Source organism: Aquarana catesbeiana, linkage group LG06 (assembly GCF_042186555.1).
Source record: "Aquarana catesbeiana isolate 2022-GZ linkage group LG06, ASM4218655v1, whole genome shotgun sequence".
In the NCBI taxonomy this organism is placed as follows: domain Eukaryota; kingdom Metazoa; phylum Chordata; class Amphibia; order Anura; family Ranidae; genus Aquarana; species Aquarana catesbeiana.
Genome location: NC_133329.1, coordinates 13,831,149 through 13,856,140, shown reverse-complemented (window position 1 = coordinate 13,856,140; position 24,992 = coordinate 13,831,149). Strand labels below are relative to the sequence as shown.

General features: G+C 43.2%; 1 protein-coding gene across 1 annotated transcript in view; it reads left to right on the top strand.

Annotated features, from left to right (window-relative positions):
- Positions 1-1,480: 1,480 nt before the first annotated feature.
- The window catches only part of LOC141147506 (uncharacterized), a 31,624-nt gene continuing 8,112 nt past the window's right edge, over positions 1,481-24,992 (top strand). Inside the window, exons 1-3 of the mRNA XM_073634739.1 lie at positions 1,481-1,747; positions 12,060-12,183; positions 19,152-19,225. Coding sequence (XP_073490840.1) covers positions 1,591-1,747; positions 12,060-12,183; positions 19,152-19,225 — 355 coding nt within the window. The 5' untranslated portion in view covers positions 1,481-1,590. The remainder of the gene's footprint in view (positions 1,748-12,059; positions 12,184-19,151; positions 19,226-24,992) is intronic.

Sequence of the window (24,992 nt, the reverse complement as noted above, 5' to 3'; positions counted from 1 at the left end):
ATCTGAATTGGCTGGATGGCTGAGTTCTGATTGCATTAATTGATTCACTCATCCCCAACTACAAATACTTTGATCATTCTCTAATCAGTTTCTAATAGCTAGGGGAGCCTCCAGTTCCTATGGGTAATGCTAGACAGGGGGCTTTGACAGTAAAAGTTAAAATCCATTGAACCCAACTGCTTAAGTATGAGAACTTTTAAAAACAAGTCCAGCTCTAGCATTAGCATTTTTAAAATTGGGGGTGGTTCTTATCTCTGAGACAGTAGGTAGCTCAAGTCATGACTATTGTATAACAGATGTACCCTGCTAACTCTCTACTGCCAGACCAACCCCCAACTGCTATTTCCCCATACCTTTTACCCAAAAACTGAGACCACACCAAGCTGGAGTAAATATTGACCGTAGCAGCCATTTTATTAAAAGTCAAATAAAATTACCATTAACTGTATAAACTTCTGTTAGAACCCCCCCCCCCCCCCCATCAGTTAAATACTCACGTTGGTATTTGCAGGAAAACCCCCCAGTCTTGCCACTCGAACCACTCCAGCACTGCGGTACCTTAAAATGAACTAGGCCTCCAGCTGACATACTAGCTCGGAGCCAACCGCAGTGCCCCCGTCAACCAAATTCCAGCTAAACCACTGTTAGCTGGAATACCACCAATGGGACCCATACCACCAATGGGTCCTGAACTCCATATCCTGGGTTTCTTCCTTCACCCGCAAAGACCAACACCCGCCTCTGCCACGACATCCACTTCTTTGTAGGAGGTAAAATCAGCTGTATTAACACAATACCACCATACTGACCACAATCAGGGAGGGAGGGTGGGAATCTCGCTCCTCCTGCTACACTGAGCTGGGGAGGGACCCACACTTTCCTAAAATGAAACTCCGCTCCACCCCCCCTTCTTCCTTTTAGCCAATCCCCTCTTCCTTTACAAAAACCTGCCTGCAGTTGCCACACTATTAACACTGTCATGCCCGCCCTACGTTAATTTCTTATTTTTATTTTACTCCGGGCTTTTCTAATGTGACCAAGATTCAATGGAACCCCCAAACATGCAGAAATAAATTAGCAGACTGTCAAAGATATCTGCAAGGACCTTGCCAGGTTTTAAAAGCCTGTTTTTCATGAGTTACCCATGGTACTTTGCATATTATTGCTGCTCTTTGCCCTCTTTTTATTGAGTATTGTAGCTAGTCCTCCTCCTCTCAGCAGAATATGAATCTACTTGTAGTTGTTAGTTACAAGACAGATATCGGAGACTTCTCTAATCCTACACATTCCCTCAGTGCAAGCTTTGAACATTCTTTTAATACTCTAGCTAATAAACGTTGGACTCCTGAACTTTTCCTGGTGTTACAATATTTCACTCAGCTTCAGTAAAGCCACATCTATCACAAACTCTACAAAGACAGGGAAACAACTATGAGCAATGCTGAGCTCAGAGACCTCATTGGAAGTTTTTCTTTTCAGAAATGTAAGCGAGGAAGCCAAGGATTCAGGCGAGTCCTTCTGCAACTTTTTGGTTTCCTGGGTCATGGAAAATCCTCCTTTATAAATACCTGCAAGTATGTCTGGGAAGACATGGGGTTCAGCAACATCGCCAAGGCTTCTGATGATGATGAGGGGCACACGATGGTGAGAATTACCTATCCGCTTACGCAGACCATCACTCTTGTTGACAATCGTGGATTTTGCAAAATGGGAAGTTATGAGACTGGGGAAATTTTTGCTCAGCTTGGTAAGTTTATAAAACAAAATAGCTGTATGGGAAATGTGTTACAAAAATTGTATGTTTTTATCTTAACTTCCATAATTAGATAGTGTGACAAGCTGGGGGTTTTGTAGCTCATTGGTAGTACAAAATATTGAGTCTACTCTATGACAGAAGTACATTTCAGGGTTTTTCCTGCCCACTTTTATTTAAAGAAAGCAAAAGTTCACAAATGTATTGCTTCCAACGCAAGGGGGTTCTTGTTATCAATAGAAAAGAGAATACTATTCAAGCCTCCTGGTTCTCTTTGCAGCTCTACTGCTCAGTCCTCGTGCCTTGGTCCTCCAGACCATCTAGCACCCATCCCCAGAACACAAATGCTGTAGCTTGTTCAACTCTGGGTCATTCCTTTACAGCTCCCAGCTGTTCCGTCTAGACTCTCCCTCAGTCTTGGGCCTCTGGCCTGGGGCACTTTTGACCCCTGGGCGAGACCCTGTCTCTCAGCTTCTTGGCCTATCCTCTCCTGGACAGCACAGTTCAGACGTGCACCTCTCAGCTCCCTTACAATCGCTGACTTTTTTGGGAGTGTGGAGCACTGACCTCTAATTCTTTTTTTTTTTAATAACATTTCTTATTAAGATATGAAAAGATTTAAGAGTCATGCACAAAAACAGTGTTACAGATCATACAGGGGGTGTGACCACGGTCATCCACCACCCTGACATAATGCAGTTCTTACTTTCAATGGTTTTTATTGGTTTTTAATGGGTAAACATGGCATATTATAGATTCATGAACAGAGAAAGACAGCCGTACAATATCATATGAGTATGAGTAATAGGTATATCATGTGGTCTGGAGCTAGCAATACTGCAATACTCGAATACTGGGGAGTCATTTAAGATGACACCTCACAAATTGGATACCCAGAGGGTATTGGGGTGTAATTCTGTCTCCTCTACCTCCTGTACCCCGAAAGGGAGCTAACTGTGCAGAAGAGGAGAGAACGGACCCCTTCCTCCCTGCCTCCTCCTGCTAAGACTCCCCATAATCTGTGGTGGATCATGGGGGTTCCCTAATCAACATGGGTTAACACTATGTAAAGTACCGCTTGTCATTTTAAATTATATAGTGAGGGTTAAGGAACTTGCAGTGTGTGTCCACTGCAGGAGAATGTTATATGGGGACAAAACCCAAACAGCATATGTAGGGGTGGGGAAGGATAGGCGAATAAGTTAGGGGGAAGAAAGACTGAAAAAAAGAGAAGGGAGATACACAGCCTGCTGTCTAGACCTTGAAGGCATTCTTTAAGGTTGAAATGTGCCTGGGGAGTTGCCCACTCCCACATAGTTGGCCCAGGGTTCCCAAGTCTCCTTGAACTGAGTGGAGGTATCCAATATGGAGCTCACCATCTTCTCTTGGGACATGATCTATGATATTTTGTATTTGGCCGCTACAATGGAGACCCTGGGTTGCTTCCAGGCTTTAGCTATGGTGAGTTTGGAGCCCAGGAAGATAAAGAAGATTAGTTTTTGAGAGAATTTCGGGATCTTGGGTATTAACAGGTTAAGAAGGGCTGTCGAAAGGGACTTGGGAATCATGAGTGCTGTAACTTTGGATGCTAATTGGAAAATTTTGTTCCAGAAGCTTCGGATTTTGGGGCAGTCCCACCATATATGCATCATGGTTCCCCTCATCTTGCACCCTCAAAAGCATAGGGGGGATACCGATGGGAATATGGTGGAAAGTTTGGAAGGGGTCATGTACCATCTGGTGATGACCTTCAGACTAGCTTCTGATAATGATATATTAAGGATACCCTTGAAGGATCTGGAAAAGGCTCTATGCCTGGTGTCCAAGTCCCAAGTTTCCTGTGTATCTTTCTCCCAAGCCAGCATATAGGGGGGTTTCCGGTTATTTAGGGCAAGTGATGCATAAATTATGGAAATCCCTCCCCTCTGCTTCATGACTGGACCGCACCATTGTTCGTAGAGAGTGAATTGAGGTGGGTTAGGTTTCGTAGACCATATACAATGTAGGTAGTGTGATAGTTGTTGAAATCTCAATCCCTCCGAATCGGGTAGATCCAGAGTCTTAATGCAATGGGGAAGAGAGATGGGCCCTGCAGAGGTGAAGAAGTGCCCAATCCGGTACATCTCCTTATTTAGCCACCATCGAAAGGCCTTGATATCCATTCCTGGATGAAATTCCGGGTTGTGAAAGATGTGGGCTAAGGGTTTGCATGGTGACACTACAGATGGGGAATGCCTGAGTTTATCCCATATTGCCAAACTGTGTGACAAGGAAGGTGATAGGATGGGGGGGCCTATCAGTGGACGAGCACCAGAGGAGGAAGTCTAGAGTGAAAGATGGGAGCGTCTGTCTCTCCATGTTGACCCAGTCTGGTCTAGCCAGTCTGGAATAGACCATGGAAAGCTGAGCCAGTCTAGCCAACTGGTAATACCAGAGCAGGTTAGGGAGGCCCAATCCCCCTTATTCCTCAATCTAAATAGAATTTGCCATGCAAGACGGTGGCCAGACTTACCCCAGACAAATTTAACAATTTTACTTTGGAATGATGAGAGATGGTCCTTTATGATGAACAATGGGAGCGAGCAGAAGAGATATAGGAGTCTTGGGAGTAGAGTCATTTTGATAGAATTAATCCTGTCCAACCAGGAGAGTTGGTGTGGAGACCACAGTTTAAGATCTGTTTCTAGTTTACTGTAGATAGGGGGATGATTAGCGTTTATAGAGTTGTTCAAATTTGGTTGTGAGATTTATTTTGAGATATTGGATGGAAGAGTCAGTCCATGAAAAGTAAAATTACTCCTTCAGCTGGGCCACTAGTGACGGTTGGAGAGAAAGAGAAAGAAGTGCTTGGGACTTGGCATAGTTAACTTGTAGACCCGAGTTCTTGGAGAAGTCTTCTAGGAGTTTACATATAACAGGTAGGGATGTGGTAGGGGAAGTAATAAAGAGGATGAGGTCATCCGCGAAAAGGCCACATTTATGGATATTGGGACCGCATCAGACCCCCGCTATGCTTGGATTTGTGCGTATAGCAATTGCTAGTGATTCTATTGCTATAGCAAAGATCAGCGGTGATAGAGGGCATCCCTGGCATGTTCCTCTGGCTATTTTAATGGGGTCTGAGTATAGCCCTTGTAGTCTAATCCTGGCCTCAGTGGTAGAGTATAGGGACTCAAGGAGTTCCGTAAATCACGGGCCAAAGCCCCAGAGCTCCATGATAGAGAATAAGTAAGACCAAGAGATGGAATCGAACACCTTTTGTAGGTCTAACGACAGCAGCATCCCAGTTTGTTTATGACCGCCATCCCATCCAGATGGTAAGATAGAGACCACATCCACTGTTCTTCTAACTTGGTCAGGGCCTTGTCTTCCGGGGATGAACCCTACTTGGTCTTTGTGTATAAATGTTCCTATAAAGGAAGACAGGCGATAGGCCATAACTTTAGTCATTATTTTTAGATCATTATTGATCAGGGATATAAGTCTATAATTGTTTTCTTCTCCTGGATCTTTGTCTGGTTTTGGGATAATGGTTATGAATGGGGCGTTCAACTGTGTGTCCAGGGGGTCTCCTCTGAAATTGGCATTGATAAATTTAGCCAAGTGTGGCACTATTGTTTGTGCAAATGCTTTGTAGTAGGGTATAGAGAACCCGTCAGGATTTTTAGGATTTTAATCACCTCCAACACCTCTTCTGTGGTAACGGGAGATTCGAGATTGTCTCTATGGTCCTCTAATAAAGCGTGAATAGGTAGATTCTCAAGGAATCTAGAAAGATCCGGGCTCCTTTCATCCCGTTGTCCATTATACAGGTCTGCGTAGAACTTGTGAAAGGCCTCTATGATTCTAAGGGGGTTCACCGTGGGTGGTTTGCCAGCTATTTCTATTTTGGGGAAGGTGTTTGTGTGGGTGCGCGATGTAAGTCTGGAAGCCAAGAGGGACCCCGGCTTGTCCCTCTGATGATGATATTTCACCCCTTGCCATCTGATACTTTTTTCTGCGTTAGCTGTTAGAGCTAGATTTGTTTCTAGGTGGGCTGAGTCTAGGTGGGACATGGGAAAGCGATGGGGTTTCTCTTGTGTTCCAGACGGAGGGCCAGGAAGTTGTTTTCCAGCTTCTCAATGTCAACCCTTTTAGCCCTTTTAAGTTGGGATGTAATTTGGATGATTTTGCCTCTAATAGTGGCTTTATGCGCCGCCCATAGCATTTCTGCCGAAATGTCAGCGGTGTCGTTCATCAAGAAATATTCGGAGTTGGCCTTTTCAGTTTAGGATTTTCTAATGGGGTCTGGGAGGATTGCTTTATTTAATCTCCAGTAGGGGAATTTAGATTGAGGCGTTCGGTTATTTACCGCGATACTGATCATGGAATGGTCTGACCAGACCGTGTTGGTGATTTGTGTTTTACTAACAGAGGGAATGAGGGCATTAGAGACCAAAAGGTGATCGATTCTAGCATAGGATTGATGTGCATGTGAGAAGTGTGTATAATCCTTTTTGGTGTGGTTCAGTTCTCTCCAAATGGCCCTGCTGATATATCATTTTAGCAATTTTTGAACTGCTCCTGGTTGGGCAAATGATTTGTGCGTGTGGAGGTTTGGACTTATCTAGGCCTTGATCGAAGGCTGTATTCGAGTCCCCTCCCAGGATGGGAGTCCTCTAGCTGGGGGCCCAAGTTCCGAAAGAGTTTACTGAAAAATTTCAGTTGGCCGGAGTTTGGGTCATAATATGACACTAAGGAGTAAATATGGCCATCAATTGTGCCTTTTGATTAGGATAAATCTGCCCTCGGGGTCCCTATGTTCTGACTTCAGTGAGAATCTGCAGTTCCTTGAAATAAGAACAGCCACCCCTCTAGTTTTGTCCCCTGCACTAGCTAAGAAAAACAGGGGGAACTGAGCATGAATAAAAGTAGGCTTGTACCAGATCGGAAAGTGTGTTTCCTGTAGGAAAAGGATATCTATCTTGCGAGATTTCATGTAGTCTAGAACCTTCCTACGTTTGGTGTGGGAGTTTAAACCCTGGGAGTTGTGGGTTGCCACTCTCAATGGAGTAGCTGGTGGGTCATTACTAGCCATGGAGCTGGAGGGTCGGGCCTATCCCCAATTCACCGTCACTTACCCGAGGGAAGTGTTGATTCTGGTCTTGGGGTCCTGTGCAAAGTGAGTACGACATCCGTCGGTGGCTGGGCTGGTTGCCAGAGGTCTGGCAGATATCTGAAAGAGAGAGAGGGGTGAGCAAGGAGGAAAGAAAGGGAAGGTAAGGTAGGGAGTAGGCAGCAGGTAGGCAGAGGCCTGCTGCTCAAAAACAGAATACACATGTCCGCTCCCTTCAAGGGGGGTGGAAACCTAACCCAGGGAAAAGATATCACCAAGTCTGTGGGGTGGGGGGAGGTGCGACATCACTGCCTCATCCCCGGCGCACCTTAAATGTAATGGGCAATACATGAGAATAAGAAAAAACTGCACACAGGATAGCGACTTTGAGCTGCAATCAGAGATGTTGAGCAAGATGTTCAAAGATAAAGGGTACCATAACTCTTTCTTGGAAACAGAGAAGAATAAAATTAGGAATATGGATAGGGAAAGTTTATTAGAAAATATAACCACTAATAGGGATACTAACAATGATATGGGTATAGTTCTAGATTTTAATTTACAGAATGAAGAGGTGGAAAAAATCATCCAGAAATACTGGATTGTTTTGAAGCAGGATGTACTCCTCAAAGGAAGCTTACCAGATAGACCAAGGATTGTATACAGACGGGCACCGAATCTAATAGATAAATTGATACATAATGTTGTGGAACCACCTCCGCCCAAACCTAAGATGTTCTGGGGTATTAAGGTCTTTCATAGCTGTGGGCGATGTTATAGCTGCATAAGAGTTCCAAATAATGTCAGAAAAGTAAAAACCTTCTCTCACCCCCAGTCCCAACAGATATATACTATCAAGCATTTTAGCTCATGCGACACGGTGGGTGTAGTTTATGCAGTTAAATGTCCATGCAACCTTATATACATGGGCAGAACAAAAAGAGCGCTAAAGGATCGCATGGAAGAACATGTCAGAAATATAAAAAAGGGTTTTGAGAAGCATTTTGTATCTATACATTTTAGAGATGTTCATAATAAAAGTACAGCTGGTGTGGAATTTTGGGGTATTGAGGCCCCTAAACACCACTGGAGAGGTTCCAATTATATAAGGGAAATTAGTAAACGTGAATCCTGGTGGATTCACCAGTTGGGTTCCTTGGCCCCCCGGTGGCTTAAACAAAGAATTTGATTTAAAATGTTTTTTTAAGCAATTATTAGGCGCCTAACTGCTCCTTGTTCCGCATTTTAGTATTGAGTATTTTTTTTTTTTTCTTTCTATCATCATAATCATAATATCTGCGTCTAATTTAAATTTTGAGGATTCCCTAATGGTGTGTTGGTTTTAAATGAAGGTTTTATATATATTTACTTATTTATATATATTTACTTAATTTTAACACTTAATATTTTAAATTAAATCTTTATCTTTTTATATTTTTTTTTTATTTCTAAGGTGTTTACGGGAAATGGAGGATACGGGTATTTCAGCAGGTAGATGGTTAAAACTGCTGGGATTTTGCCATTGCCCGAGCGCTTGCTGTATATATATATGTTTTTTATTTTTATTAAAGCCGTCTGCAATGTACTACAATACTTTTTTAATTTAACAGCAATACCTATGTATAACATGTATGTTTTTTATGATGGAGCATATCTTGTTTATGCTGTATTATAAGGGATCATGTGTAAATCCTCCGATGACGTCCTGGGGATTATTTTCCTTTAGTTTGTTCTCTTGGTTTTTTCCCCTCTATTTAGTCACTACGTTTGTGGCCAGTAATTATGGGTCTATTAGGACACCATATAACTTAGGGAAAATGGAGTTAATGGATAATGGAGTTAATGGGAATCAATGAGGGCAAATGATGTCTATCATTTGTATCCGATTATTGTTTCCTATGTGATACACGCATTGAAACCATAGGCAAAACATTAGAGTGTCCTTGGTCTTCACCAAAATGGCCACCGGCATTATTTAAGATTCACATGTCCACCGTCCAATACTATTTCCCCCTGAAGTAGATGCATAATCCCTGGATCGATACGCGTTGGGGAGGGGTCAGAAGGGCTCAGCAGGCATCTTGTGCACAGAGGAGGATGCCGTATCATCCCCATACCACCATTGGTATACACCAGTATAGGCTTATATAGAGCGGTGCACTGACGCACCTAATCAGTGTGAGTACCCCTGAAGGGGATCTTTTTTGCTTTATTTAATAAATGGTTCAAACTGTACCTGCACTATAGAGTTTTTCCTGTTTCATATCCCATTTGCCATCCCATCCCATATGCTGAGGAATCCAGGAGCCCAATACCATCATAAAGCCCAGAGGCGGGTCACATGCGTGTTTTGACTTAGCTTAATTGCAAAGTTGCATGATCCAAGGTGACCATTTATTACCTAAGGGGGGCACCTGAGTGATGACACCTAAGCACAGCTTGGATCACAGCTTTTGGATTACATGGACCTTTATCAATATTGGATTAGTGACGCAATTGGTCGCTACTTGCATGCACATGAGCACTTTGTTATATGATTTAAATCACTTACAGCACTGTTTTCAGCGAGGTCATTATTGACATGTTTGGACACTATATGAAAGCACAGAAGCACTTTGATATATTGCTGCTTTTTTAATATATACAGTGGGGACGGAAAGTATTCAGACCCCCTTGAATTTTTCACTCTTTGTTATATTACAGCCATTTGCTAAAATCATTTAATCATTCATTTTTTTCCTCATTAATGTACACAGAGCACCCCATATTGTACACACAGCACCCCATATTGTACACACAGCACCCCATATTGTACACACAGCATCCCATATTGTACACACAGCACCCCATATTGACAGAAAAACACAGAATTGTTGACATTTTTGCAGATTTATTAAAAAATACCCTTTTCTCAGTATTTAGTAGAAGCCCCTTTTGATCTAATACAGCCATGAGTCTTTTTGGGAAAGATGCAACAAGTTTTTAACACCTGGATTTGGGGATCCTCTGCCATTCCTCCTTGCAGATCCTCTCCAGTTCTGTCAGGTTGGATGGTAAATGTTGGTGGACAGCCATTTTTAGGTCTCAATTGGTCAAAGATGCTCAATTGGGTTTAAGTCAGGGCTCTGGCTGGGCCATTCAAGAACAGTCACATTCATCTTTCCCTCAATTGCAACCAGTCATCCTGTCCCTGCAGCTGAAAAACACCCCCACAGCATGATGCTGCCACCACCATGCTTCACTGTTGGGACTGTATTGGATAGGTGACGAGCAGTGCCTGGTCTTCTCCACACATATCGCTTAGAATTAAGGCCAAAAAGTTCTATATTGGTCTCATCAGACCAAAGAATCTTATTTCTCACCATCTTGGAGTCCTTCAGGTGTTTTTTAGCAAACTCCATGTGGGCTTTCATGTGTCTTACACTGAGGAGAGGCTTCCGTCGGGCCACTCTGCCATAAAGCCCCGACTGGTGGAGGGCTGCAGTGATGGTTGACTTTCTACAACTTTCTCCCATCTCCCGACCGCATCTCTGGAGCTCAGCCACAGTGATCTTTGGGTTCTTCTTTACCTCTCTCACCAAGGCTCTTCTCCCCCGATAGCTCAGTTTGGCCGGACGGCCAGCTCTAGGAAGGGTTCTGGTCATCCCAAACGTCTTCCATTTAAGGATTATGGAGGCCACTGTGCTCTTAGGAACCTTAAGTGCAGCAGAAATGTTTTTGTAATCTTGGCCAGATCTGTGCCTTGCCACAATTCTGTCTCTGAGCTCTTCAGGTAGTTCCTTTGACCTCATAATTCTCATTTGCTCTGACATGCACTGTGATCTGTAAGGTCTTATATAGACAGGTGTGTGGCTTTCCTAATCAAGTCCAATCAGTATAATCGAACACAGCTGGACTCAAATGAAGGTGTAGAACCATCTCAAGGATGATCAGAAGAAATGGACAGCACCTGATTTAAATACAGCAAAAATGTCAACAATTCTGTGTTTTTCTGTCAATATGGGGTGCTGTGTGTACATTAATGAGGAAAAAAAAATGAACTTAAATTATTATATATAAATTATATATATATATATATATTTTTTTTTACATATTGTCACCAGTCAGTGTCCCTGATTAGCACCACACCAGCTATATGATGACACTGTACTGCGCTGCTGACAGTATGTAAAAAAATTTAAAAATTGTAAAAATAAGACTTTTTTTTATTTCTTCATTTTCCAAAAATTGTGACAAAAAATTACAACTTCATAAAACTTAACATGCCTCTTACTAGGTACCTTGGACTGTCTACTTTCTAAAAATTGTAATTTTGGGGGATATTTGTACTGTTCTGGTGTTTTGGGGCCTCGAGAAAAGAGATCGGCTGTCAGTACATCAGGATTGATCAATTTTCAGATATATATCCCATATTTTTGTGGACCCTTAAACTTTCCTACACTGATATACAATATACACTGATTTGGGTTATTTTCACCAAAGAAATGGATCAGAATAGACTACATGTTGGGCTAAATTTATGAAATAAGATTATTTGCAAAAATAAAGAAAAACACATTTTTTTTCAACATTTTCAGTCTTTTTTGGTTTATTTGGCAATGGTGATTAAATTCCACTGAAAGAAAGCTTGATTTGTGTAACAACAAATGATAAAAATGTCATATGTGTACAGTGTTGCATGTCCGTGCAATTTTCATTCAAAGTGTGAGAGCGCTGAAAGCTGAAAATTGTCCTGGGCAGGAAGGGGGTGAAAGTGTCCGGTATTGAAGCGATAAAAGTTCCTCATTATTCCCCCCAAGCCTTACGCTTACTGCGCAGCCACCCCTCAAAAATCTCTCAGCTGGGCTCATTCATCTGTGTGAAATGAAGTCTCCATTCATTTCTCAACATTTCGTCTCAATGAAGGATGTTCTTTTCCATAGAAATAACTTGAGACTGAGGTGTCCTTGAATAGTAGAACCTGGTCAAGAGGCTTCTAGAGGGACAGCTGTGTGGCTTCCAGTGAGAAGGACAACAAAGATCTTGAAGGAGTAAATAGAAGTGAATGTAAGACTTGGGGAGAGCTAAAGAGGGGGGGGTAGTTTATTTAAAACCAGCAAGCCTTGACCTCCTTTTAAACATACATATTATTATCTAGTGTTTGAAATATAAGTAGATAATCTCGAAATTTTGGTGTTAATCCAGTACATGACGTGTCTCTCCATCTTATAGGGAATCTTCTTCCCCTGGACACCCCGGTGGAGTGGAATGAAGGATTTGGACTTGCAAACAGAATTGTGGAAGCTGAAAATTTGGTGAAAGTATCGGACTTTATAGTCCCGATATTCTTATACAGGTGAGACATAAAAAAACAGCAAGGTATTTTAAAGTGACCAACCAGGTCAGGAGTGATTTCTGATTTATGTAACATCTATTCTTCCAAGCTGATAAAAAATATAGAATTTAAAGAGACCCTGTCACAACTTTTACTGGTAAAGCCTCTGCTCTCATGAACATGGCTGGATGGAGATCCATCTCAGGTAAGTATGGCGGGGGGGCTGCATGCAGAAGGTTTTTTTTACCTTAATGCAGAGAATGCATTAAAGTAATAAAACCTTCTACCTTTGGAACCAGTTTAAGGAGCTGCTCATTTCAGAAACAAATCCCCCCAACCAACTATCCAGATTGTGTGTGCAATTAATCCTCTAGGCGTGTCTTTTTAAGGGAGAGGAAATATTGGCTTTGCAAAATTCTATGGAGAAGCCAATCCCGGAGCATCTAATAACCAACATTGCCAAACTTTCATAAATTTCTTTGTGGCGTTTCGATGCCGATATGTCAGCTTTTCATGTAATCATATCTAAAATTGAGGATATAGTAACAGTAACATCATTCCAATATTTAGTTCATTTTGGATATCTCCACAGCATATGGATTAGGTCCCCTACATCTCCATTACATTTGGGACAGAGGGGAAGAATCTCTCCTAACCCAATGAAATAATTGTGGTGGGGATCTACAGTATATGCGTGGTGCAGTATGAATAATTACGTCAACTTGATAAAATGGAAAGAATTTGGGACTTCATGTGAGGCCTCTGAAATAATTATCAGAGGTACCTCCATCCCGGGTTTTGCGCAGCAAAAAAAGGAGGGAAGGGTTTGAAGGTGTGAAGCATGAAGCTGGAGAGCAAGGAGACACTGTAGGTTATCAAAATTAATTTAATTCCATGAATACCACATATGGTACAATACGTATATGGCACAGATACACATTGCAACCTGCAAGCCTTCTAAAGTGAAGTTGCATAATTTATAGTAGCAGTATAAATACGTAAACATAAAATACAATTGCATATGACATCCCATATGTAGCGCCCTGCTCCTGATGAGCAGACGCTATTCTATTGAAATTTAAGTTAGTTGAAAGTGGGGGAAGATGGTAGTTGCGCTGTGATGAAGGGGGGGGAGGGAAGCTACAAAGATGACTAAAGTGGCAAAGTGAACTAAAAAAGCAGAAACGGGCCAATGCATGAATGGATCCTACATGCTAAAAGAACATGGTGAGGATGCAGTGCAGTGCAACGTAGCTGATCAACATGACATGTTGCGGGCAGACAAAGCCTAATATATAAAGGTAATCGCGAAACAGTGACTGCTTGAACATAGCAAAACAAAAATGCATATACTAACACAAATAGGGTGAATAATGACAAAATGCAAAAAAAAAAAAATATATATAATGCAAGAAAAATATATGTGGGCTAGTGCCCCATTAGCAAAAACGTGCCAGATCCTGGTGAACTACAAGTGACAAATCCCTAGGACAAACATGAATATTAGTTCTATCATCCAGTCCAAAAAGCAAAAACACGTGATGAGAAACACAAAACAAGTCCAATCGTGAAGGGAGGGGGGATCTTCAGTGAGGACACCTCCGTGTTTGCAAGCCACTTACCTTACAGCTGTAAGGTGTACAGCCTGTGTTGCAAATGACCCGCAGGTGTAGACATTATTTAAAACAATGCTGCAGTGTGTAGTAACTACGAGCGCCGAGCTCGTCTCCTGTTGTTTGTCTGTGGCAGCGTCCCGTGCTCCAATCCTAATGCATATCATCACGTCACGTGACTTCTTCAGAGGACACGTGACGTGATGATATGCATTAGGATTGGAGCACGGGACGCTGCCACAGACAAACAACAAGAGCGCAACTACCATCTTCCCCCACTTTTGTCCCATTTGTCATGCCTTGGATCAGTACTTAGGTGTTGCAGCAGTGTCCTTTTAGCATAACCCCCCCCCCCCGACAGCGCAGGAGTTTCCACTTTCACATTAAGTTAGTTGAAGCTACAGTTTGGCTCAACTTATTATTACCTAAATGTAATGGTTTCTGTACCAGTTTGACTGGACTGTGCAGATTTCCATCTGACCATGGGTTGTGCTGTCACCATTGGTAGATGTTGTAAATACAGTCTGGTTGGACATATTGAATACTCTTTGCCCAGAAACAATTCGGTGGGAGTGGTTCGTCCGCCGGGCATTCTGGGTAGGGGTATTTAAGGGACAGACACCGTGTGGAGTGGGTTGGCGCTTTCTGACCTCATGGCCCTCCTGGCCTGGGGAACTGCTGTTGCTTAAAGTTCTGCCTTGAGGTCGGCGGACTCAAGGCCCAGCTACTAAAAGAAGGATCAGAGTTTTAGTGGCCTACTGGTCTGTAGGATGGTCTCTTTGCTGTCTGGCCTGCGGGAAGAAGCAAGGGATTGCAGTGACCAGGGGAGGACTCTTCAGGAGAGGACCGAGCATAAGGCTGGTATCTTGAGAAGAACCTGAGAATTCAGTCGGAGACGCATCTGGGATCAAGCACAGCAATCAGCTCATTCAAGATTGTAAGGTCTGTGGCAGAGACCGGGTTAATCACAGCAATCAGTTCATTAAAGATCACAAGGTCTGTGGCAGAGACCGTGTTCGAGCATCACATCGGCTGCTAGGTCGGTGAGAGAGACCTATCTGGTGGTTGTTGAATCCAGCTGTGGAAGTGCCATTCGCTGGATATAGAAATTGCCTCAAACCTCTACCTTATTGTTCCTTAATAAAGCTTGGAAAAAAGGACTAAGTGTTGGAGCCAGTGCTTCAATTGAGCAAGTGATAAGTACTCCTATGACGAACACTGTGAAGATGGTAAGGGTAAGCCCGAAAAAAATTACTAGCAGCTGCTTTGGGGGTAAATTAAGAGTATGCTACACATACATTAATGATAAAATGATCACTGACTGTAAACATGTAGTAGCAGCATTGCTAGCTCAAACAACTGGATGTATAACCATGATCTATAGCTCGACGCGTTTCGTGACTAACTGTCACTCATCAGGAGCAGACGCTGTAGGGATGTCTAGAAAATTGAAAGGTGAACAGTAAATACACTGAACACACCAAAAGAAGGGGGAGGGGGGATGATAAAACATTCACCCATACTTAGAGGTTACCAATGAGCATGGGGTGCGGCGGTAGATGCCAGGGCAAAGCTGCGGACAATTTTCTCCCCCAGGAGCAGAGGCGGCAAAAACAATGGCAAGGCAACGGATGGGAAATCCTGAAGGATAAGGTGTGGCTGGGGAAGTGAACCCCACCAAAATCCATGTGTGTGCATGGTTCATAAAATCATCTGTGAATAAATGTACAAAGGTGTATGAATGTATAAACAATATGTGAAGATAATAAATTGCTGGTGAGGCACTGATCCAATTCTGGTGTAGGAAAGGTGGGAGGAAAATAAACATGAATGTAGTGGGGAATGTGAAAAATAAACGTGAATGTGAATAATTATGTCAACTTTTGCAATACAGATAGGGAGACTATACTGGCACAGACATCAAAGCCATCTAAATGCACATGTATTCATATGGCAAGCTCTTCCTGGTTATATTTGACCCACTGACTCCAAAAATGGCACAATTTTTTCCCTATCAGCTCTATTTTTTGAGATACAGCATACATGCCATATACCACTCTTCACTCTGGTCAAAAATCAGGAAAGAAAATGAAAGTGGAATCCCAATTCACTCTACTGATAAAATTGCTAAGGTATTTCATCCATATTATTCAGACCTTTATAACTTACCGAGACCTCATAAACCAGCTGACTTACAAGGATCGAGATTCTACAGGGCTACCTGACGGATAGGCGAATGCCCAAACTCCAGATACTTGATATAGAACACCTAGAGAAACCGAATGAGGAAGATAAGCTGTTGGCAACCATCAAGATGCTTTAACACGGAAAAAGCCCTGGTCCCGATGGTTTCACGGCTCATTATTATTATTAAATATGCTAATATTTCAACTCCACATCTTTTGAGAACTTTGAACCACTTACGTGACCTGCAGGAAATCCCTGAGAACTTTTTAATGGCTTATCTGACAGTTTAACCCAAGCCAAACAAGGAAACATTAGATTGTTCCAATTATAGACCGATCTCATTACTCAATCTTGATCTAAAATTGTTGTAAAAAAATTCCTGGCTCTGCTCCTACGACCTTTGTTACATAAGCTGATTGGACCAGAGAAAGTTGGTTTCATGCCGGTAAGGGAGGCGAGGGATAATGGTACAAAAGCCTTGAACCTCATACATAGGGCACAAATGAACCATATTGAAGACCTTTTGTTGTCCACAGATGCCGAAAAAGGCTTTCAACCGTGTTTCTCTGGACTTTCTAACAGCCACATGCCAACACATAGGTCTAAAATCACATATACTTATGTGGATATCTACCCTTTACCACAATCCTAAAGCAAAATGGAAAATTAACAGAACTCTGTGAATATACAAAACCACGGGACACGTCAGGGCTGCCCTCTTTCACCATTGCTGTTTATTTGACGTTTAATCCGTACTGTAAATAATGATTTGTCTATTCATGGGTTTCAAATAGGAGATAGACCGTATAAATCTGCAGCATATGCAGACGATTTGTTGCTTTTCCTCACACAGCCTCATATCTCTAAACCAAATTTGATACAAGCATTTGCACACTACGGATATGGTTCCAACCTCAAAATTAATTATAAAAAGTCAGAGGCCTTCAACTTGTCTCTCACCTGTCATGCATTAGCCTTATGCCCCGTACACACGGTCGGATTTTCCGACGGAAAAAGTGCGATCGGATTGTGTTGTCGGAAATTCCGACCGTGTGTAGGCTCCATCGGACTTTTTCCGTCGGAATATCTGACACACAAAGTTTGAGAGCAGGCTATAAAATTTTCCCGACAACAAAATCCGATCGGTTAAATTCCGATCGTGTGTAGACAAATCCGACGCACAAAGTGCCACGCATGCTCAGAATAAATTAAGAGATGAAAGCTATTGGCCACTGCCCCGTTTATAGTCCCGACGTACGTGTTTTACGTCACCGCGTTCAGAACGATCAGATTTTCCGACAACTTTGTGTGACCGTGTGTATGCAAGACAAGTTTGAGCCAACATCCGTCGGAAAAAATCCTAGGATTTTGTTGTCGGAATGTCCGAACAAAGTCCGACCGTGTGTACAGGGCATTAGTCTGGAAAAATTACTCCGTCAATTGAGTAGGCAAGGCTCTGAAATACTTTGAAATCTGGATTACACCCACCTTAGATGCCTTATATATTGGGAATTTCATTCCGTTACTGCAGAGTTTAAAGGGGAATTTAGAGACATGGACCCTCAAGTATTTCTCCTGGTAGGGCAGCCATAGTCAGAATGACAGTATTACCAGAAAATGTATATCTTTTTAAAACCCTACCAATTTTATTACCCTCAACCTTTTTTTTACTCTTTACAGTCGTTACAGTCATATGGGCTCAGGTAAGTAAAAGGAGGGGGGTGGGGGAGCTGCACTCAGAAGGTTTTTTTTTTTTACATTAAAAGGGTTGTAAAGGTTCGTGTTCTTTCACCTTCATGCATCCTATGCATGAAGGTGAAAAACATCTGTCCGTGACCGGCCCCCCAGCCCCCCAGCCCCCCCCGGTTTACTTACCTGAACCCTCGAACTTGTCCCACGGGGACGCGCTCTCTCTCTGCAGGGGGTTCTCGGTTCTTGATTGGATAAATTGATAGCAGCTCAGCCATTGGCTCCCGCTGCTGTCAATCAAATCCAATGATGCGGGTGCCGGGGGGCGGGGCCGAGCCCTGCATTCAGCCTCTATGGATGCCGAATGCTAGACTCGGGAGCGCGCCCGCAAGGTAACCCCCCGGGAGAACGCTTCTCCTAGGGGGTTTTCTAATGCGGGGAGGAGCCATGAGAGCCGCCGGGGGACCCCAGAAAAGATGTTCGGGGCCACTCTGTGCAAAAGGAGCTACACAGTGGAGGTAAATATGATATGTTTGTTATTAAAAAAAAAAAAAAACCCTGAAGTTTTAGTGTCACTTTAATGCAAGAATGCATTAAGGTAAAAAAAAACCTTCAACCTCTAAAACTACTTTAAATATGACTGGAATGCACAAAGCAAAGAGGAAGTTACACAGTACAGGCTCCCACTGCCCTCTTACTGATCCTTTGAAAATCTGGTAACAGCGATGGACACTGTGACATACCCAACTGAGACAGACATAATTGCCAAGGGGCTCATGCAAGAACAAATTTTAACTACTGAAAGCGGAGTTCCATCCAAAAGTGCTTATTTGCTCCCCCCCCACATTTGGCACCTTTGAGGGAGGAGGAGGGGAATGGGTACCAGTTTTTGACAGGTTCCTGTCCCCACTCCTGGGAGACGGCACCGCAGCACTATCCCTCAGAAGTTCGACCCCCCTCCTCCTTCCTCCGCCACCGGGCCAGTTAGAAAGCACAGCGCGCTTCGCACATGTACAATAGGGAACTGTCTGTGAAGCCGAAAGGCTTCACTACTGGTTTCCCTTAGTGGAGATGGCAGTGGTGGCACCCGACAGCCGATCCACAGATCGGCTGGGGTGCCGACATTGCGGACTTCCTGGACAGGTAAGTGTCTTAATATTAAAAGTCAGCAGCTACACCTCTTGAACCAACAAAAATAATTGTTTAGTAGCTGTTGAATTAGCAGGTAGATAGAAGTGAGCTGTGTCCAAGTCTATGTGACAGTGGCAGGGGGACTTGGTAGCCATCTGGCCCATATCTAGTATACATGGACCCCTAAACCACAGAAGGTCCTTATATACAAAGGGATGAGTCTGCCCCTGTGTGTGCCATAGATTATAACTGAGTCTACCAAAGAGTTACAAATACATGTATTGGAGGTATGTTGTGTTATTTTTATTTGTGCTTGCAGTCATACAACATTTAATGGTCACCGTATTCCATACTACTCTTTATGTGCAGTGCGAAGAAAGGAATATGCGCAGAAGACGAGGACGAGTTGTTGGAGCTGATTGTCACAGCCAGAGATCTCACAGGTAATACATCATACAATAACTAACGTCTAGGGCAGTGATGGCAAACCTTGGCACCCCAGATCTTTTGGAACTACATTTCCCATGATGCTCAGCCTAACTGCAGAGTGCAAGAGCATCATGGGATATGTAGTTCCAAAACATCTGGGGTGCCAAGGTTCGCCATCACTGGTCTAGGGGTTCCAAAATATATGGGGGGGGTGCCTCCAAAAATGGAACCTCTGTGATATTGAAGGAAACCTTCAAGGTTTTTCACCTTAATGCATTCTATGAAAAAACCTCCTGTGCTGCAGCTGCCCCCAGAGCCCCCCCCTTTTACTTAACTGAACCCGGTATTTCCAGCGACGGGAATGAGCACACCAGCTCCAGCCGCAGCCATTGGCTGCTGCTGCTTTCACTCAAATCCAATAACGCGGGAGCCAGTGGGCGGCGCAGAGTTCTGCTATCTGTGTCATTGGACGTGCCCGCATGAGTGCCTCCATGGAGAGCGTCTCTCCGAGGGGGCAATTGAGAAGAGGAGAAGCCAGGAGCGCCGCTGAGGGACTCCAGAAGAGGAGGATCGGGGCCACTCTGTGCAAAACCAACTGCAAAGAGGAAGTAAGTATGACATGTTTGTTTTTTTGTTTTTTTTTTTAAACGAAGCTTTACCTATCCTTTACATCAGGGATCTTCAAACTACGGCCCTCCAGCTGTTGCGGAACTACACGTCCCATGAGGCATTGGGAAACTCTGACATTGGCAGACCTGACTAGTCAAGATGGGAATTGTAGTTCCTGAACAACTGGAGGGTTGACGACATAGTTTGAAGACGACCCCTGCTTTAAGTCTTCCTAGTTAAGCCATAGAAAATTGAGTAGTGTCCGTGATAATTTTTTTATTTGCACTAACATATCATTTTTTATGGATGAGCTTTCGGGGTGTGTCCCCTTCTTCAAGGTCCAAGCAGTACTCATTCACAAAAGTTTTAGCAGAAGGTAAAATGTTAAAACAAAAAAAATACCCAGAAAACAGAGATAAACACCTCCGAACTCTGGCAGGCTCCTTCCATAAGAAAGGTTACAAAGACAAAACCATCAACAACAGCATAAACACAGCCTTGAAAACCCGAAGAGAAAATCTCCTCCAATACACAGAGAAAAAAACAAATAACCGAGTACCTCTAGTCACCACATACAACCCAACACTAGAAGGGATCAAAAAGATAATCAAAGATTTACAACCCATTATAACAGAGGATGAAACTCTGAAAGGAATATTCCAACAACCCCCATTATTAGCTTTCAGACAACCACCCAACCTCAGACACAAACTAATCAGCAGGAAACTTCACTCTGATTATGAAGTCACAAATAATGGAAGCAAACCCTGCAATAAAAAACGCTGAAAACTATGCAACCAGATCAATCTATCCAAAAGTGTCACACACACAAATGGGACCTTCAATATCACGGGATCTTACAACTGTACCTCCAGTGGTGTACCTCATCAAATGGAAAAGGTGCAGCAAAGGATCTTATGTTGGTGAAACAGGACAGAAGTTACAAGCGAGGAGGAATTTGCACAGACATGAATGAACGAATGAATGATTTGTAAAGCGCTGCAAATGCGAACTGAATCGCCTCTAGGCGCTCAATGCGTTTTTGTGTTGTCGGCTTCTTACAAGAGGTAGGTCTTGAGTTTTTTCCTGAAGGCCAGATGGTTTTCTTCCATGCGGATGTGAGTCGGAAGAGTGTTCCATAGCCGAGGTCCTTGGACCTTTATGTTCCATCAAAGAAGTTTCTGCACACCTGTGGGACATTACTTCTCACAACCGGACCACACTATAGAAGACCTCAATGTTTTAGTTCTTAAAGGGAATTTCAGAACTATCCAGAAAAAGGAAAATGTTTGAACCAAGAATGATACTTCTTTTTGACACTAAAAATAATGGCCTGAACTTAGATATTGGTTTCCTTATCCATTATACTAAAGTTTTACGACCCAATCTGTGACTATCACCCCCCCCACTCCAGTCTATAGCTCTCCCTCTGTCTTATCTCACTAACTCTGCTGCTATCTTTATTACCATTGATTTGTATGTGTTTGTTTTTCTCTTTTTTTTCTCTCTCCTTTCCCTCAGAGATGTGTTTTTATTTATTTATTTATTTATTATTTATTTATTTATTTTTTAACATTCTGCTTAAAAATTTGTGAATCAGTACTGCTTGCACCTTGAAGAAGGGGACACACCCCGAAAGCTTGTCCTGAAAAATTGTATGTTAGTGCAAATAAAAAAAGTATCACGGAGAGTACTCAATTGCACTAATATGGCTACAATCACAAGAACTATCCAGGAAAGGATTTCTTATCTCAATTGCTGATAGCTTTATTAACATTGCCATACACATTGATTTGTATGTGTTTGTTTTTCTTTTTCCTTTCCCTTAGAGATTTTTTTTTTTTTTTTTAGTTATGTTTTAACATTTTACCTTCTGCTAAAACTTTTGTGAATCAGTACTGCTTGGAACTTGAAGAAGGGGACACCCCCCCCCCCCCCCCCCCGAAAGCTCATCCATGAAAAATTATATGTTAGTGCAAATAAAAAAAGTATCACAGACAGTACTCAATTTTCTCTGTCACAATTGCACAAGTAGTTAAGCCATAAAATATCCACCGCCTAATGGTTAAAGCCTCACTGTCACGTACCTGGTAGAAGAGCCTGATATGATGAGGAAGGCTTCTCTTATGCAGCGTACACGCGGTCGGACTTTTCGACTGGTCTGGTCCGACGGCCGAGTCCGGTGGTCAATCCGACTGTGTGTGGGCTTCAGTGGACTTTTCAAGTCGAAAATCTGATGGACTTTAGATTTGGAACGTGCTTCAAATCTTTACGTCGTAACTCTGCCGGGCCCAGAAATCCGCTCGTCTGTATGCTGGTCTGACAAGCAAAAACCGACGCAAGGGCAATGGCTACTGGCTATCAACTTCCTTATTTTAGTCCAGTGTACGTCATCACGTACAAATCCGTCAGACTTTGGCGTGATCGTGTGTAGGCAAGTCCGTTCATTCGGAAAGTCAGTCGGAAGTCCGTTGAAAGTCCGTCGGACCAGTCCGGTCGAAAAGTCCGCCCGTGTGTACGCGGTTTTACACCTCTGACTTGGGGGTTCCTGATATAATAGACAGATAAAAGGAGAAACCCTCATGTGTGGGACCAGAAAAAATTATACAAGGGCTTGTAAGTAAAGTATACAAATATACAAAAATTTTTATTAGTATCAAACAACATAAAAGCGTCATATACAAAACTGTAATGGCTATTCATGTGGTACATAGGGATGAGCTTCGTGTTCGAGTCGAACCCATGTTCGACTCGAACATCGGCTGTTCGATCGTTCGCCGAATTGCGAACGATATGGGCCGTTCGCGCCAAATTCGTGTGGTGCGTCACGGCCCATAATTCACTGCGGCATCGTAGTGCATTGCTTGCTGATGATTGGCCAAGCATGCACTATGACCCGCATGCTTGGCCAATCACAGCGCCGCCTTAACAGAGAGCCATAATTGGCCAAAGCCAAGGAGGCTTTGGCCAATTATGGCTCAGGGGATTTAGTACACGCCCCACACTATATAAGGCCGCCTGCACGGCGGCCCTGTGCAGTGTGTTCCGGTGTGCTTAGAGAGAGAGAGAGACAGTGTCATTTCATTTGAGTTAGCTAGATTAGGCAGGACAGTCAGTCAGTTAGCTGCACTTAAAGTGTATTGTGTATATATATGCATCCCAGGTGTTGCATATATATATATATATATATATATATATATATACACTGTATTCAGTTTAGCTAGATCCGTTCCTGTTATCTTCTAGACTATTTACATTTAGTGCAGTGCGTCCTGCTCACAGTGTTCAGCTAGATCCGTTCCTGTTATATTCCTACTGACAGGCAGGCTTGTCTTGTTACAGTATTTTGAAGAAAATTACTGGTGTTCTTTTGATCCTATTAGTGCCACAGTCAGGCAGCTAGACTATTTACAGTTAGTGCAGTGCGTCCTGCTCACAGTGTTCTGCTAAATCTACAAGTAAGTGGGGTGCGTCCACCTCACAGTGTTCAGCTAAACCTACAAGTTAGTGGGGTGCGTCCACCTCACAGTGTTCAGCTAAACCTACAAGTTAGTGGGGTGCGTCCACCTCACAGTGTTCAGCTAAACCTACAAGTTAGTGGGGTGCGTCCACCTCACAGTGTTCAGCTAAACCTACAAGTTAGTGGGGTGCGTCCACCTCACAGTGTTCAGCTAAACCTACAAGTTAGTGGGGTGCGTCCACCTCACAGTGTTCAGCTAAACCTACAAGCTAGTGGGGTGCGTCCTGCTCACAGTGTTCAGCTAGATCCGTTCCTGTTATCTTCTTACTGACAGGCAGGCTTGTCTTGTTACAGTATTTTAAAGAAAATTACTGATGTTCTTTTGATCCTATTAGTACCACAGTCAGGCAGCTAGACTATTTACAGTTAGTGCAGTGCGTCCTGCTCACAGTGTTCTGCTAAACCTACAAGCTAGTGGGGTGCGTCCTGCTCACAGTGTTCAGCTAGATCCATTTCTGTTATCTTCTTACTGACAGGCAGGCTTGTCTTGTTACAGTAAATACAGCTACCTGAAGAAAATTGCTGGTGTTCTTTTGATCCTATTAGTACCACAGTCAGGCAGCTAGACTATTTACAGTTAGTGCAGTGCGTCCTGCTCACAGTGTTCTGCTAAACCTACAAGTTAGTGGGGTGCGTCCTGCTCACAGTGTTCAGCTAAACCTACAAGTTAGTGGGGTGCGTCCACCTCACAGTGTTCAGCTAAACCTACAAGCTAGTGTGGTGCGTCCTGCTCACAGTGTTCAGCTAGATCCGTTTCTGTTATCTTCTTACTGACAGGCAGGCTTGTCTTGTTACAGTAAATACAGCTACCTGAAGAAAATTGCTGGTGTTCTTTTGATCCTATTAGTACCACAGTCAGGCAGCTAGACTATTTACAGTTAGTGCAGTGCGTCCTGCTCACAGTGTTCTGCTAAACCTACAAGTTAGTGGGGTGCGTGCTGCTCACAGTGTTCAGCAAAACCTACAGGTTAGTGGGGTGCGTCCACCTCACAGTGTTCAGCTAAACCTACAAGCTAGTGGGGTGCGTCCTGCTCACAGTGTTCAGCTAAATCCGTTCCTGTTATCTTCTTACTGACAGGCAGGCTTGTCTTGTTACAGTATTTTAAATAAAATTGCTGGTGTTCTTTTGATCCTATTAGTACCACAGTCAGGCAGCTAGACTATTTACAGTTAGTGCAGTGCGTCTTGCTCACAGTGTTCTGCTAAACCTACAAGTTAGTGGGGTGCGTCCACCTCACAGTGTTCAGCTAAAGCTACCTGTAGAAGGTTGGTGGTGTTCTCATACTACAGGCAGGCAGTTGATTTTGCTAGCTGCAGTATCAGTACACACATATATATATATATATATATATATATATATATATCCCAGCTTAGTGCAGCTACAGGCCATTAGTATGTCTGGAAGGCCAAGAAGGAGAGGCAGACAGTCACAAGCCAATAAGAGAGGGCAAGCAGGCTCTGTGTCTAGTGCTGGTCGTGGAGACGGTGCATCCTCATCAGCACGTGGCCATGGGACACGCTTGGCCTTTTTTTCGGCAGCTGGCCATGTTGAGCCGCAACATGCGGAAGACTTGGTCGAGTGGATGACCAAGCCGTCCTCATCCTCCTCATCCTCTCTCACCCATGCCCAGGGTACTTTGTCTGGCAAAGCA